The sequence below is a fragment of the Panulirus ornatus genome, chromosome 25 (assembly GCF_036320965.1).
Source record: "Panulirus ornatus isolate Po-2019 chromosome 25, ASM3632096v1, whole genome shotgun sequence".
NCBI classification, from domain to species: Eukaryota; Metazoa; Arthropoda; class Malacostraca; order Decapoda; family Palinuridae; genus Panulirus; species Panulirus ornatus.
In genome coordinates this window covers 8,564,677-8,579,836 of record NC_092248.1, presented here as the reverse complement: position 1 = coordinate 8,579,836, position 15,160 = coordinate 8,564,677, and the positions used below count along the sequence as shown (strand labels likewise).

Below are 15,160 nucleotides of genomic sequence, written 5' to 3'. Positions count from 1 at the left end.
GCTCAGGTGCCCCACACTCCCCACATAGATACACACAAACCATAACTACTTTATTACCTATGATCACCCCCATGGCCTGCTCTCCTGATTGTTGCAGAAGGTTCATAAGGACAGAGGGGATGCTTGGGGCAGGAAGTAAGGTTTGTATTGTTGAATTGGTTGTCACCACAGAATTGATGGGTTCCCTGAATGGAAACAGTGAATGAATGTGAAAGAAGAGAGAAAAAAAATTCTAGTATAAATTGATGATTACGTACATATTCAGAAAAATATGTGAGTCAATTGATGAAAGAGGTGAAAGTCTTGCATTGCTCTTGAATGTTCATAATTGCCTTTACTTCAAAACATTCAACTTATAATTGGTGAATGATGTGGTAAATTATATTTTTGTATGTATTTTTTGCACAGTACTCTTCATTAGGTTTTTGCTTAATGAATGAACTGATAATCATCTCCATAATCAAAAAATAGGAGAAAATAGCTAAAAGAAAGGAGTCTTATCTGGCTTCCAAGCACTCACAGTTAACTTTTGGTCTTAGCCACCAGATCTGAGTGAGTATTTGTAGTTGGCCACTTTATGATGAGTTTTATACTCAGTTCTTAAGATAATGAGGGTGATTTAGGTTGGTGCAATTCATGAAAGTTATGTAAAGTATGCACTTAAAATCATGACACCAAATGGAATTTTTCTGAAATGTGAATGTTTGTTTGGCTGTGAAAAGTAATTTTCATTTTTTTTTTTTTTTTTCTTTCAGGTAACCTAGTGACAGAATTGGGTCACACTATCTTTACAGAACCAGAAGGGTTCCTGGGGTCTCGGGAGCATGGTGGCTTCCTATATATCCGCCCCACTTTCCAGTGCCTGCGCAATTTGGTGTTGCCTCCCTCACCTTATATATTTGCCGTCCTTATTCAGAAGTGGGAGACCCCATGGGCAAAGGTGTGTTCAGACATTTTCCCATGTAAGTCTTTGCCAGTTCCATTATCAGTACATCAAAAACATGAAGAAATTAGTGATATAGATGCAGTGGTTATAAGATGATGAAGAATGGAGGTAAAGCTGCAGTTGGATGGATTTGGAAAGTGTCTGTAATATCATGGAAAAGTATGTTTGTGCGTTAGTGTATAAAGAGGAGTACACAGAAAGTAAACTGCAGACTATTGTGCTCTTTTTGAGGTTACTAGTGGTAGCAAATAATTTAAAGAACCCAAGAGCTGTTACCACAGAGAATCATTAGTCATTACCTTTGCTAAACTGTACTGGATTTTCATAACACATGGTGTAGTCATTGATTTTATCATTGTCTAGTAGAATTGTGCATATGCAAATATATTTAGCAAATTTGCCAAAGGTAACTGGTGGTTCTTGAGTTTGCCAATGTATGTGGTTGATAGTGGAAACCATTAGCACTTCAAAAAGTGATTCCACTAAAAGATAGATGTGTACTTTTAATCATTTAGCTAATTAAAAACTTATATGTATGAATTGTACTGCAACATAGAAAAATGAAAAACTTTGTCAAAGAAAGGTAAGAAAATCTTTTGGGAAGAGTAATATAGTTATGTTCTTAGGGAAGTTTATTATCTTTAGAATAAAATTTTTACATTTCAAAACAGCATTATTTGTCCATAAATAGAAAGATCTTAAGGAAAATAATCTAGGCTCTTTTTCTGTTCCATAGGTTTTTCCACTTCGTCTAATGCTGCGCATGGGAGCAGAATTCAGGTACTATCCATGTCCCCTTGTTTCCACACGTAACAGAAAACCTGTCTTTTGTGAGATCGGACATACCATCATGAACCTTCTTGTGGTAAGAATTTCATTTTCTTTGTATATGAACTAAGCTAGTTTTCACATGAATGAGTACATTATATGAATTTCAGAGTTTTATTGTTATTAGTTTTTTCATACCTGATTGCGATTTCCTGCACGAGCAAGGTAGCACCAGGAACAGACGAAGAAAGGCCACATTTGCTCGCATCCATTCCAAATTTCTTATATTCAAACTCAACCCAACTAACCTTTCTCTCAACCCTACTAAGTCTATAAACTTTCCCTCATTCACACTTGCTCTCAACTTCCTTCTTTCTTACACTTTTCCAAACTCAGTCTCCTACTTCTGCAGTTTCTTACTCAAATTGTCACCAGTGTTGTATCATCAGCAAACAACAACTGACTTCCTTCCCAGATCCTCTCATTCACCACAGACCACATACTCACCCTTCCCTTTAAGACTGATTTACCTCCCTCTACCCCATCCATAAACAAATTAAGCAGCCATGGTGACATCTTACGTCCCTACCACAGACCAATTTTCACTTGAAACCATGCACTCTCATCTCTTTCCACTCATACACATGCCTTACACCCTCTATAAAGTTTTCCAATGTTTTTTAGCAGCTTTCCTTCCACATCATATATTCTTAAGACCTTCCACATGACATCTCTATCACCCACATCATATGCTTTCTTTTGATCCATAAATGACACATACAGACCCATCTGTTTCTTTAAAAATTTCGTACACACATTATTTATAGCAAACACAAGATCCACACATCCTCTACCACTTCTGAAACCACACTGCTCCTCCCCAGATATGATGGTCTTTACGCCTTCATTATTATTATTAGTAGTAGTATTAGTATTATTATGACCTAATGCTACATGCCACTGTTTGTATTACTGGTACTATAGCAGGAGCATTAGGTAGTAGTAGTCAGTAGTCAGCAAACTCTGTGTTAGAGAAGCCCTGCCATTGGCCTGTTAAGGGTGAGGCATGAAAGCTAAGAAGCAGCACTGGAGTTCATTAGTTATGGAGACTCAATTGCCATGGCCTCTTCCTTGAAGGAGTTCCAGTTGGGATCAGGCATCAGAAATATTGATAGGCAGATAGATAAACCATTAAAAAGATTATTTAGTAACCCTGTATGATATCTTTAAGTTGAGTGATTCTTTTCCAGGATTTCCGTAATTATGCATACACCGTCCCTGGAATTGAAGGTTTTGTCATTCATATGGAAGATAAGAAAACCAGCTTACTCTTCCCAAAGAACAGATATGAACAGGTAATAATTTTCTAATAGTTTTGTCTTACCTTGAATAGAAGACCTTGTGCCTTAATTCTTTTGGGATGTCAGAGTTATAGAAGTCATCTCTCAGAGACCAAGATTATAGCAGCAAATAAGATAATGAAAAACAAGTTCTTTCATATTTGTTTGCCGTTTTTGCTTTATTGAGGTATTGCTTGGAACAGAAGATTTGTGAGCCCATTTGTGCACCACAGCTCACTATTCGCAGCATTTTCCCTGACTGCTTCAAATTCCCTCTTTCAGCATATTGACTGCATGTTGCCCCTATATATCACTTCGATCCCATTCAGTCTCTCCCATGAACACTTTTTACCTTCCTGAAAGTTCATGACACAATACTTCAGAACCTCTATAGGTTTCATATCAAATTCGGGGTTTGCTTTCCCATTCTCTTTCCACTCCTGAGTGTAGATCTTTTTGGTCTTTTTCCTCTCATCCTTTCCATATGTCTGAACAGTTTCAGTACACTCTGGTCAGCTTTCTCAATCAAACTGCACCTAGTACCACACTCCCCACATTGTCCTTTCTTACATGATGAAGTCTCCCCACCCCAGTTATTGTCCACTGACATTAAATTTTTAGCTTGTCCACCCCTTTTCCATTCTTTCACAAGTAGGGCTCAAGACTCATCTCTACAATGCTTTCAGGAATACTTCCCCATAAAGAACAAGTAGTATAAGCAATTCTCTATCACTTCTGAATCCACACTGGTTCTCTCCAATCTGATGCTTTGTGCATGCATTCGCCCTCTCTGTCACTACTGTCCCATACAACTTACCAGGTACACTCAACAAACTTGCACCTTTGTAGTTTGAACACTCTCCTTTATCCCGCTTGCCTTTATACATTGGCACAATACATGCATTCTGCCAGTCCTTAGGCTTCCCATCATGATCCATTGTAAATCCTAACTAACCAGTAACAACACATTCACCCCATTTCTTAATGATTTCAACTGCAGTACCATCCTCTCTAGCTGCCTTGCCACAGTCACCTTATGTAAGGCCTTCGTCACCTCTTTTCTCTGCCAAATCACTTATCATGTTTATCACTTTGCATACCACCCTGACCCAAGCACCCTACATCTGCCACCCTATTAATATTATTATTATATAACCCCAGAACCCCTTCTCCAGGGGATCTTACTGCTTCAAGGCTGTACTACAATCAGTAGCTGGGAAAGGTTGGATTTCTGAGTTCCTCAGTGATAATGCAGCCTCTTGAAAGGTTGACTTTTCACTCATAAGTTTAACCACTAGCGCACACAGTTTAGTAACAGCCATATTGGTGTATCATATATGTATTCATTTATATACATTTTCACAGTGTAGTATAATTGTCTTGGTTGGATATAGCTTGTTATATGAAAGTTTTATTGTGTTTGTGTGAGGGATTCATATTTATATGTTATAAGGACGCTTGATCTAACTTAAGAAAAATTGTAAGTGGATAAATGTTCTGATGTTTGCTTACACTCAAGTTTGATGTATGGATTTTAGTGCATTAATAAGATTGAATAAATAGCCACCTCCTCCCAGTTTTGGTTAAAGCATAGGTCTCTGTGGCATGTTTTGTAGCACAGGATATTGGCATTGCAATTTAGATTTACCTCGGTCCATTGTGAAATGCAAAGGCAGCTGGAAGCCTCCCACCCCAGATACTTATTTTCTCAAATAGGCATGTGTCACCTGAGAACCAGATTGTTTAATACTTTACCTAAGTAAGCTTTTGCTTGGGAGTTAGATTTATGTGTAGTTAGCCAGCATATGATTGACATTTGCATATCAACTTATCTGGACATTAACTATTTCTTGGTGGCTGATAGTTAAGGTGGTGATCAATGTTTGCCAATTTTGTTTTTTAGTTCATTGAAATCAATATAACCTTTTTTATGGTAAGTCTCCACAGTTTGCATATTGTTGAGGCACAAAAAGAAGTCTCTACAATGTGAAACATATTTTTTATATTGTGTGCTAAAAGCTTATTTTCCCACTCTTTATTAAGATGATTTATTTTTTATATATACTCTTTCGTATTGGTATGAAAGTTGTTTGAAGATATTTATATACACCTTAACAATTTCAGGTTACCAAAGCCCTGAGCAACAGTAATGATCATGTACTGGCCCTGGGAGCCAACTTCAGTCCCCAGGCAGACTCCCATCTGGTTACTATTGAAAATGATGATGGCCACTACTCCACTCAGGCTATAATTATTCATAATCGACCTCGTAGAGGTAAGTGAAGAGATACTTGAAATGAGAAAGGGTAAGATGGAAGTCAGAGTACAAGTGAAAAATGAAAGTGAGAGAATAAGTGTAAATGTTGGTGCATACGAATTGGGGCTTTACTCTCACGTGGTTCCATCTCATATCCTCATATTTCTTTTTTTTTCTTGTAATACTTGATTGCTGTTTCTTGCATTAGCAATGTAGTACTAGGAACAGACGAAGAAAGTCTGCATTTGCTCACATCCATTCTTTAGCTGTCTTGTGTAATGCATGAAAACCACAGCACCCTCTACACAACCAGGCCCTACAGATCTTTCCATAGTTTACCCTGAATGCTTTACATGCCCAGTTTCAGTCCATTGACAGCATATCGACCCCAGTATACCACATCATTCCTGTACACTCTCTCCTATGCATGCCTTTCACCCTGCTGTATGTTCAGGCCTGATCACTTCAGATCTTTTTCACTCCATCCTTCCATCTCCAGTTTGGTCTCCCTTCTCCTTGTTCCCTTCATTCTTGACACATCTATCTGTTTTATAAATCTGCCCTCACTCATTCTCTCCCTATGCCTAAACCATTTCAGCACACCCTCTTCTGCTTTCTTAGCCACACTCTTTTTATTACCACGCATCTTTCTTACCGTGGCATTACTTAATTGATCAAACCACCTCACACCACAAACTGTCCTCATACATTTCATTTCCAACACATCCACCCTCCTCCCCACAACTCTTATCTATAGCCCATGCCTCACATCTGTATGATATTGGTGGGGCTACTGTTCCTTCAAACATACCCATTTTTGCTCTCTCAGAAAACATTCTCTTTCTCCACATATTCCTCAGTGCTCCCAGAACCTTCACCCCCTCCAGCACCCTGTGATTCACTTCTGCTTCCATGGTCCCATTTGCTGCCATGTCCACTCCCAGATATCTAAGACATTTCACTTCCTCCAGTTTCCTCCATTCAGACTTACACCCTGACTAACATGTCCCTTAACTGATACGTGTCTGCAATGATGTACTTCATTGAAAGCTGTGTTCAAAAGTTGAATTCATCCTCTTTCTATCTCTCCATCTAGCTAGCTATCTATATCACTAATGCCCATCCCCTCCTGGAACTCCCATCAAGGTTGTGGCCACAGCAAACGAGTTTCCACTAATCCCTATCCTTACATGCCTCCCACACATATACCATTCCACACATTCTTCACCCATGTCTCTCACTCCAGCACTCTTCCATCCTATTTCTCCATGACACAGGTTGTCTTCCTTACACATCAACCCCTTAGATTGTACTATCATACATTCTCCATGTAAACTCCCTTTCTTGCATTCTTTTACATACCCAAACCACCTGAGAGTATTACATTTCACCTTTTCAGCCACTCCACAATTCATTCCCTTTGCATTCCCTGCCAGAGTAAATCTCTAATACACCCCCTCATTACTTTATTCACTCCTGTCATACCACATGCTCCTCTAAGTAAATGATTTTCACAACCTGGATTCTTCACTCACTTCATTTCTGTAATAAATGAGTTCCAAAATTTTCTTTTATCATTCATTTCTAATGGCATTATCCTCCAAAATGCCATTAAGGTCCTCATAACACTTTTGATGCACAGTTGATTTTTTGGCTTTTCTTGTTGCACAGAAAGACAAGTGTTGTTTTTTTTTCCTTTATGAAAAGGTGCACAGAAAATACGTATACCATGATTTTTTCTTATGAACTAAGACTTAACTATTCATAGTATAGGGAAAAAACATTATGTACAAGATTTTATTTAATTATGAGAAATCAAAAATTTGAATGACACATTCTCCAAAATCTTCCTCTGCTACTCTCCTTGGAATCTACAAATTAACTATATTGTTATACCACTACTATATAGGGTTGTTAGTACATAGCACTTTTTTTTTATACATATCCTTTTTTTTTTCCTTTCAAAATTTAAAGATTTATTTCACTGTGATATCAAGTTTCAGCAAATTAACTAGCTTTAAAGCCATTTAGGGCTGAGGTCTGGATATTTAAGTCTTAGTGGGCACTGCCTGTATTTGACGACTAGGATTTTCAGGGACAATGGTGGATATAGCACAGGAACTATTATGACATTTGCCAATTATTAACTAAACACCAGAAAACAATAGAAGATAAATGAACATCTCAGGGAACATTCTCCATATTTTGAAACTAAATTCACTGACTAATTAATGACCATTAAAGAATGTAATGATTGCAGTAAGTGCTGCAAAATTTGTGCATAGATTTAGTGCTGTATCAATCAGTTTTTTTTTTCACTACTTGTATTGAATATTTATAAGTCCTAATGAAGGACTATTTATTGTTGGCAATGCTTTTCATGTTAGATGAGCAGCACTTCATGACAATACATCATTCTCTTACAGTAACAGGGGCAAGCTTTATTGTCTTTAATGGTGCTCTAAAGACAACTTCTGGTCTCTCTGCCAAGTCCTCCATTGTGGAAGATGGCCTTATGGTTCAGGTATGTTTATGTATATACTGTTAGAAAAGCCTTTGTACTTTTATAAATTTTTTTATTTATTTATTATACTTTGTTGCTGTCTCCCACGTTAGGGAGGTAGCGCAAGGAAACAGACGAAAGAATGGCCCAACCCATCCACATACACATGTATATACATACACGTCCACACACGCACATATACATACCTATGCATCTCAACGTATACATGTATATACACACACAGACATATACATATATACACATGTACATAATTTATACTATCTGCCCTTATTCATTCCCATCGCCACCCCGCCACACATGAAATGACAACCCCCTCCCCCTGCATGTGCGCAACGGAGCACTAGGAAAAGACAACAAAGGCCACATTCGTTCACTCTCAGTTTGTAGCTGTCATGTATAATGCCCCGAAACCACAGCTCCTTTTCCACATCCAGACCCCACAAAACTTTCCATGGTTTACCCCAGATGCTTCACATGCCCTGGTTCAATCCATTGACAGCACGTCAACCCTGGTATACCACATCGTTCCAATTCACTCTATTCCTTGCATGTCTTTCACCCTCCTGCTTGTTCAGGCCCCGATCACTCAAAATCTTTTTCACTCCATGTTTCCACCTCCAATTTGGCCTCCCACTTCTCTTCGTTCCCTCCACCTCTGACACATATATCCTCCTTGTCAGTCAAAGAATGGCCTGTTCTTCCAAAATCCATAATATCACCATTTCCAAATGATATTTAGTCACAAGGTCTTCAGTTTTTTAATCTTTACCTTCAGTGTTTCTGTAACTGGTCAACAGTTGAACCACCATGATGACTTCTCACTACTGCAGTCAAGGCAGAAGGATGTAGTGAGTTGTATACTCATAACATTTCTTTTTCATGCTTGATTGCCACATCCACTCTAGTCCATTATCTGTCTGTCATGTGTAATGCACATTACAGCAAATTTTTTTTACATTATAGCATCCTTCTCCCATTCAAGTATTTTTGTGGAAACTGAGTTAGTACTTTCTTCCATGCTATAGATACCGGCAGACATGATGACCAAACTTCGTGAAGCATTACAAAATATGAAAGACTTTGAAATTCCTTGTGGTCCAGTTTCAGCCAGTCAGCCTGATGAAGTTGTCATCATCAGGTGGACCAATGATGATAAGAACTTTAATGTTGGGTAAGTGGATGGTTCCATTAATCACCCTACACATGTTAAGTGTACAAATTAAAGGATAGATATTTATTGTGAAATATTATCCCTGGGGATAGGGGAGAAAGAATACTTCCCAAGTATTCCCTGCGTGTCGTAGAAGGCGACTGAAAGGGGTGGGAGTGGGTGGCTGGAAATCATCCAATCCAGTTTTTACTTTTCCAAAAAGAAGCAGAGAAGAGGGCCAAGTGAGGATTTTCCCTCTAAGGCTCAGTCCTTTGTTCTTGATGCTACCTTGCAAATGCAGGAAATGGCAAATATGTATGGAGAAAAAAAAAGAACACCTTATTTTCAAACACTCTTTCAAGATATGTTGTTGAATTTAGGATGGGGTATTAGGTTGATAACAAATCCCCCTTTATAAATGTATCTTCACCCATCTAATGTTGTAATTAGCTTTTTTCTTTCAGTTTTTGTGTCACCTTCTCCCTCGTTTATATAGTGAAGTTAGTATGAATAGAGTAAAGCATGTTGTAGGACAGGGTTTTAGGGTTATCCCTCTCCCAGTAAAAGTATCTTCACCCATCAAGTTAAGGCCTGATTAACATTTTCCCCAGTTTTTCTTTAACTTACACCCTATGTTAAGAATTGAAGATACTTTGATTAAGGTAAATTCATTTGCAGGCAGTCAAAGGAAGGTTATTAGGGAAAAAGAAATATGTATTTATGTGTGCAGGCTTTTTTTTGCTTTGGTAAGGCAACCTCAGAAACTCACAGTCTGTAGCTGTTGTTTTGGTCGTGTTTGAAGGTATTTATTTCAGCCTACCTTGATGTACAGGAGAGAAGCATGGATATGCAGTAACAGAATGACTGAGTACAAGCTTTTGGTAGTGGATTTCATGAGATTAGATAATGAACTAGGAAAATTTAAAATGACAAGAAGTGAGTAGGGAAGTAAGATGAATGGATTAGAGAAGTATATATTGAAAGAGAAGACTGGAATGAAGGCTTGGAAAGTGAAAACCAGGAAAAAAAGCGAGTGATGGATGAGAGGATTGAAAGCATGCAGGAATTTTTAGAATTATGTAGGGATTGGGATACAGGAGGGTGACTGCATGTGCCATCTTGCTAGATAATGCAAGACTGTTCCCTGGATATAAGGAGAAATCAGTGTAGATTTAGATAATACATTTTTCTTATTTTTATAACGAACTTTCCCTACTGTTCCTCCATCCCATCTACTTTAGTAAGCAGTGCAGTTTTACACACAAATTATATTCTCACAGTCACATGAAATGTATGAAAAGTTGTAACTGGTATGTATCCTGAAGAGTTGGATGAAAAGTTTTACACACAAGCATTATTTTTATCTCTCACAATGCCATTGCCTCACTTCCTCACTCATAACAAGACACTGAAATAGCTTCACAACACAGCATTCCTCCCCAAAACACATATACAACCAGGTTCACTGTTTCCTGCATCAGCAAGGTAGTGCCAGCAACAGATGAAGAAATGGCCTAACTCACCCATATCCAGTCTCTGGCTTTCAGATTAACGTACCAAAACTAGAGCCCCCTGTCCACAGCCAGCCCCACAGGTCTTTCAGTGTTTTCCCACAGCTTCTTCATATGCTCTGGTTAAGCCCATTGAGGGCACATCATCCCTGTATACCACTTCGCCCCAGTGTGCTCTATCCCTTGCACACCACACACCTTCCTGTATGTTGAGGCACCATACCCTCATAGCTTCTTTTGATCCATCCTTCCACCTCCTCCTTGGTATCCCCCTTTTCCATGTTCCCTCCACTACTGACATGTGAACCACTTAGTCATCCTTTCCATGCTCATCCTATCCATATGTCCTAAATATTTCAGCACTCACACTTCAGCTCTCTCATACATACTCCTCTTACTACCACACCTCTCTCATACCCTTATGCTCCTTACTTTTTCCTCAGATTCATCATAACATGGTATCATTATGGATATGTTGTGTATCTTACCATCTAACCCATTTATCCATGAGTATATGTAATACATTCCTTTGTATATAGGTAAGTAATTACTAAACTTTATTAAGTAGATCAGAGATCATATCCACTTCCACTCATATGTTTACAATTGTGGCAAATGAAAGATTTGTTGTCAGAGTAGATCAAAAGATATCAGATTAAACAGTCAGATCACCAAGGTACCTTATTTTTATATTTTTTTATTATAAACAAATTGTCACTGCAATTTCTTTTGTAATGAATATGCATGAGAACTTTGTAAAGCAAAGTTTTAGAATAAACATTTTCTTTATATCTGATTAGTATTGCAGGGAAAGTATATTAAAAAAGTAAACACCATTTTAGAGTAGAATTTTATTTAGTAACCTTGTAAACCCAGTCTTTAGAAGATGTTAATCATAATTTTTGTTTTGTGTTTTAGTGTTAAAAGTCCAGTTGATGAGAAACAAATGGATGGAATTCTGTCTGGAAAGATCCACTCTGGTACTGATTATGTCAGCAATGCTCATCTTATAAGATGGACAGAAGTTTTCATCATGCAGGTAGGAAAGGTGTACCTTCAACTTGTTGATAGTTTCCTCTTGCTTTTCCTACAGCTTGTATTATGTATTTTAGAAAGAGATACTGAGTTGTGGTCTGTGTTGGTTTCTTTAGTTCTCATGAGTACTGTAATTATTTGAGTGTAATCAAATATAAGCTGCCATCTGTTCTAAGTGACAGGGTGAGTTTTGTACCTGTTTCACACAAAAGGCTGAGACCTAAGTTGAGCAGCACTTTGAAACCTCATTTTAGAATTATCTTCAAATTCAGAATCAGTCTTACATACTTTTCCCCCTTGAATATAACAAGTATCAATTGATCACATTTTTATCATCAAATAGACTATTATCTTCAGATTGATTGTCTTCAGTGCTGGAGTTCACTACTTATGGAGATTCTATTGCCATGGCCACCCCCTTGAGGGAGTTCCATAAGGGAACAGGCATCAATAGATAGATAGATTGTCATGCAGACTCGTAGACTACTCTTCATTACTGAGCAAAAATACTACACAGTCGTTTGTAACATCCTTCCCATATTATGTTTGAAAGGTAACTGAAGAACTTGTGTGATTACTGTATAAGGAGGCCTTAGGCATTTCATGCCTCCACCTGAGATCAGCTGAAATCCAGTTGTTGGAGTGAAAGTACATATAATAGGTCTACATGAGATCCCCTTTACAAGGCAACATAGATCTCCATAAGGTCTGGTTGAAGGGTTAAACAGAGTTGGGAAAATGGAACACACCCATTGATGTTTATTTTTCTGTAAGAGTACATCATTGATATGGACAGCTAGTTAGAGGTTAACTCTTGATAGGACATTTGGCAGTGCAGATGTCTCTCATTTGTAATTTCTGTTATTATGTTTATTTATACATCAGTGAGACAGCATGTGTTTTTTTTTTTTTTATACTTTATTACTTGTTAGTGCAAGCAGGTTAATATAGCTTCAGTATTTTGAAAGCCAGTCCATCTTGAAGAATATTTCTGGAAATATTTCAGTCATTGTTGGGTTAACACATGAAGCAGTCTCCATAATACAAATAAAAGCATGAATTTCATTCAGGACAATGCATGTCGTTGAGAATGTTCCCTTGAAAGTGCCCTATGGGTTTGAAAGTATATAAGATAGGGGATTTGTAAGAAAAGGTAAAAGGAATTGAGAGTGTTTAGGAAACAACAAGAGACAGTACAGTGGTAATGAGAGTGCAAGGAGAAAATAGACAAGAGAAGACTTGTCATAAGTTGTATTAATCTCTGAATGAAAGGATATTGATATATTTAGTCATATTAAGCTGATGCTGTCAATGGACTGAATCAGGGCATGTGAAGTGTCTAGGGTAAAACATGGAAAGGTCTTTGGTTCCAGTGCATTACACATGACAGGTAGAGACTGAGTGTGAATTAATGTGGCCTTTTGTGTGTTTTCCTGACACTACCTCGCTGAAGTGGAGGGTGGTGATGCTGTTTTCTGTGGGGCGGGGTAGCAACAGAAAGGGATGAAGGCAAGCAAGTATGAATATGTACATGTGTATATATGTAAATGTCTGTCTGTGTGTGTATGTATGTATATGTTGATATGTATATGTGCATATATGGTTGTTTATGTGTATATATATATATATATATATATATATATATATATATATATATATATATATATTTTTTTTTTTTTTTTTTTTTTTTTTTTTTTTTTTTTTTTATACTTTGTCGCTGTCTCCCGCGTTTGCGAGGTAGCGCAAGGAAACAGACGAAAGAAATGGCCCAACCCCCCCCCCCCATACACATGTACATACACACGTCCACACACGCAAATATACATACCTACACAGCTTTCCATGGTTTACCCCAGACGCTTCACATGCCTTGCTTCAATCCACTGACAGCACGTCAACCCCTGTATACCACATGACTCCAATTCACTCTATTTCTTGCCCTCCTTTCACCCTCCTGCATGTTCAGGCCCCGATCACACAAAATCTTTTTCACTCCATCTTTCCACCTCCAATTTGGTCTCCCTCTTCTCCTCGTTCCCTCCACCTCCGACACATATATCCTCTTGGTCAATCTCTCCTCACTCATTCTCTCCATGTGCCCAAACCATTTCAAAACACCCTCTTCTGCTCTCTCAACCACGCTCTTTTTATTTCCACACATCTCTCTTACCCTTACGTTACTTACTCGATCAAACCACCTCACACCACACATTGTCCTCAAACATCTCATTTCCAGCACATCCATCCTCCTGCGCACATCTCTATCCATAGCCCACGCCTCGCAACCATACAGCATTGTTGGAACCACTATTCCCTCAAACATACCCATTTTTGCTTTCCGAGATAATGTTCTCGACTTCCACACATTTTTCAAGGCTCCCAAAATTTTCGCCCCCTCCCCCACCCTATGATCCACTTCCGCTTCCATGGTTCCATCCGCTGACAGATCCACTCCCAGATATCTAAAACACTTCACTTCCTCCAGTTTTTCTCCATTCAAACTCACCTCCCAATTGACTTGACCCTCACCCCTACTGTACCTAATAACCTTGCTCTTATTCACATTTACTCTCAACTTTCTTCTTCCACACACTTTACCAAACTCAGTCACCAGCTTCTGCAGTTTCTCACATGACGAGTACAACAGCGAACCAACCAATTGACTACTCATGTCCCAAGCTCATCTACATCTCAACCAACCAACAGACTATACATATTCCGTACTTTCATACTGTTGCCATTCAACCTCCTTAACACCCCACCCCATGCACATAAAAACAAATAAACAACCATTGGATGAACATCCACACACCCCTTCACTCGCCATAGAACCCATTTTCCATTCACTGCAGAAATCCATACAATCACTATACACTTCCTTCCTCTACGTACACATGCATTACATCCTCGATATAAAACTTTTCACTCACTTTCTCAACAACCCCTTTTCCTCCCTCTACACATATATCTTTGGGAATTTCCTATCTTTACTCATGTGAACTTGTGGATGGATTTTCAGTGTTCTGGCAATCTCATTGACAAGGAAACAGTATTAAGTATGAGTGATAAATTACAGTTGATTTTCTCCATGGATTTGTTTATTTGTTTATTTACAGGGTGAAGGGGTAATAGCAAATGATGTGGAACTTAGGGGCATTTGAGTCCTGTTGGGGATCATTGTGCTTGCATCACGTCATTGCAGATTGTTGCTAGTACAGCGCTGTGGACTGCGTGACAAACTCAGGAAGTGGTAAGACTGAAGTTTTGGTAAATTGAGAATATTAATTTACAGTAAGTGTCAAATAAGAGAAGTGTTATTTTTGATGTTTAAACAGGGTAGTTTTACATAGTTCAGTTGGATTTAGTGTAGAGATTATAACTGTTGGATATAAAACTAGGAGGAAGTGGAGTGTTAGTTATATATCTGGAGTGAATTTGTTCAAGGATGAACCTTCACATAGCGGAAGTTTGATTATTAGTCTAAGGAACTGAAAAATTTTGGTGAGTCTTCGTTTGAAAAAGTGTTGGAAACAGAGAACAATGGAAAGCAAAAATGGGTATGAGGTATGCAGGGATAGGGATATTTTCGAAAGATTGTTGAATGTGTTGGGAATGGGCGTGTAGGTATG

General features: G+C 38.3%; 1 protein-coding gene across 6 annotated transcripts in view; it reads left to right on the top strand.

Moving 5' to 3' along the window:
- Sara (Smad anchor for receptor activation) overlaps positions 1 to 15,160 on the top strand; it is a 76,197-nt gene that overhangs the window by 57,175 nt on the left and 3,862 nt on the right. For all 6 annotated transcript variants that reach the window (XM_071677493.1, XM_071677490.1, XM_071677494.1 and 3 more), the window contains 7 exons: positions 756 to 940; positions 1,683 to 1,811; positions 2,965 to 3,069; positions 5,179 to 5,329; positions 7,738 to 7,835; positions 8,861 to 9,006; positions 11,415 to 11,535. In XM_071677493.1, the coding sequence (XP_071533594.1) occupies positions 756 to 940; positions 1,683 to 1,811; positions 2,965 to 3,069; positions 5,179 to 5,329; positions 7,738 to 7,835; positions 8,861 to 9,006; positions 11,415 to 11,535 (935 nt within the window). The remainder of the gene's footprint in view (positions 1 to 755; positions 941 to 1,682; positions 1,812 to 2,964; positions 3,070 to 5,178; positions 5,330 to 7,737; positions 7,836 to 8,860; positions 9,007 to 11,414; positions 11,536 to 15,160) is intronic.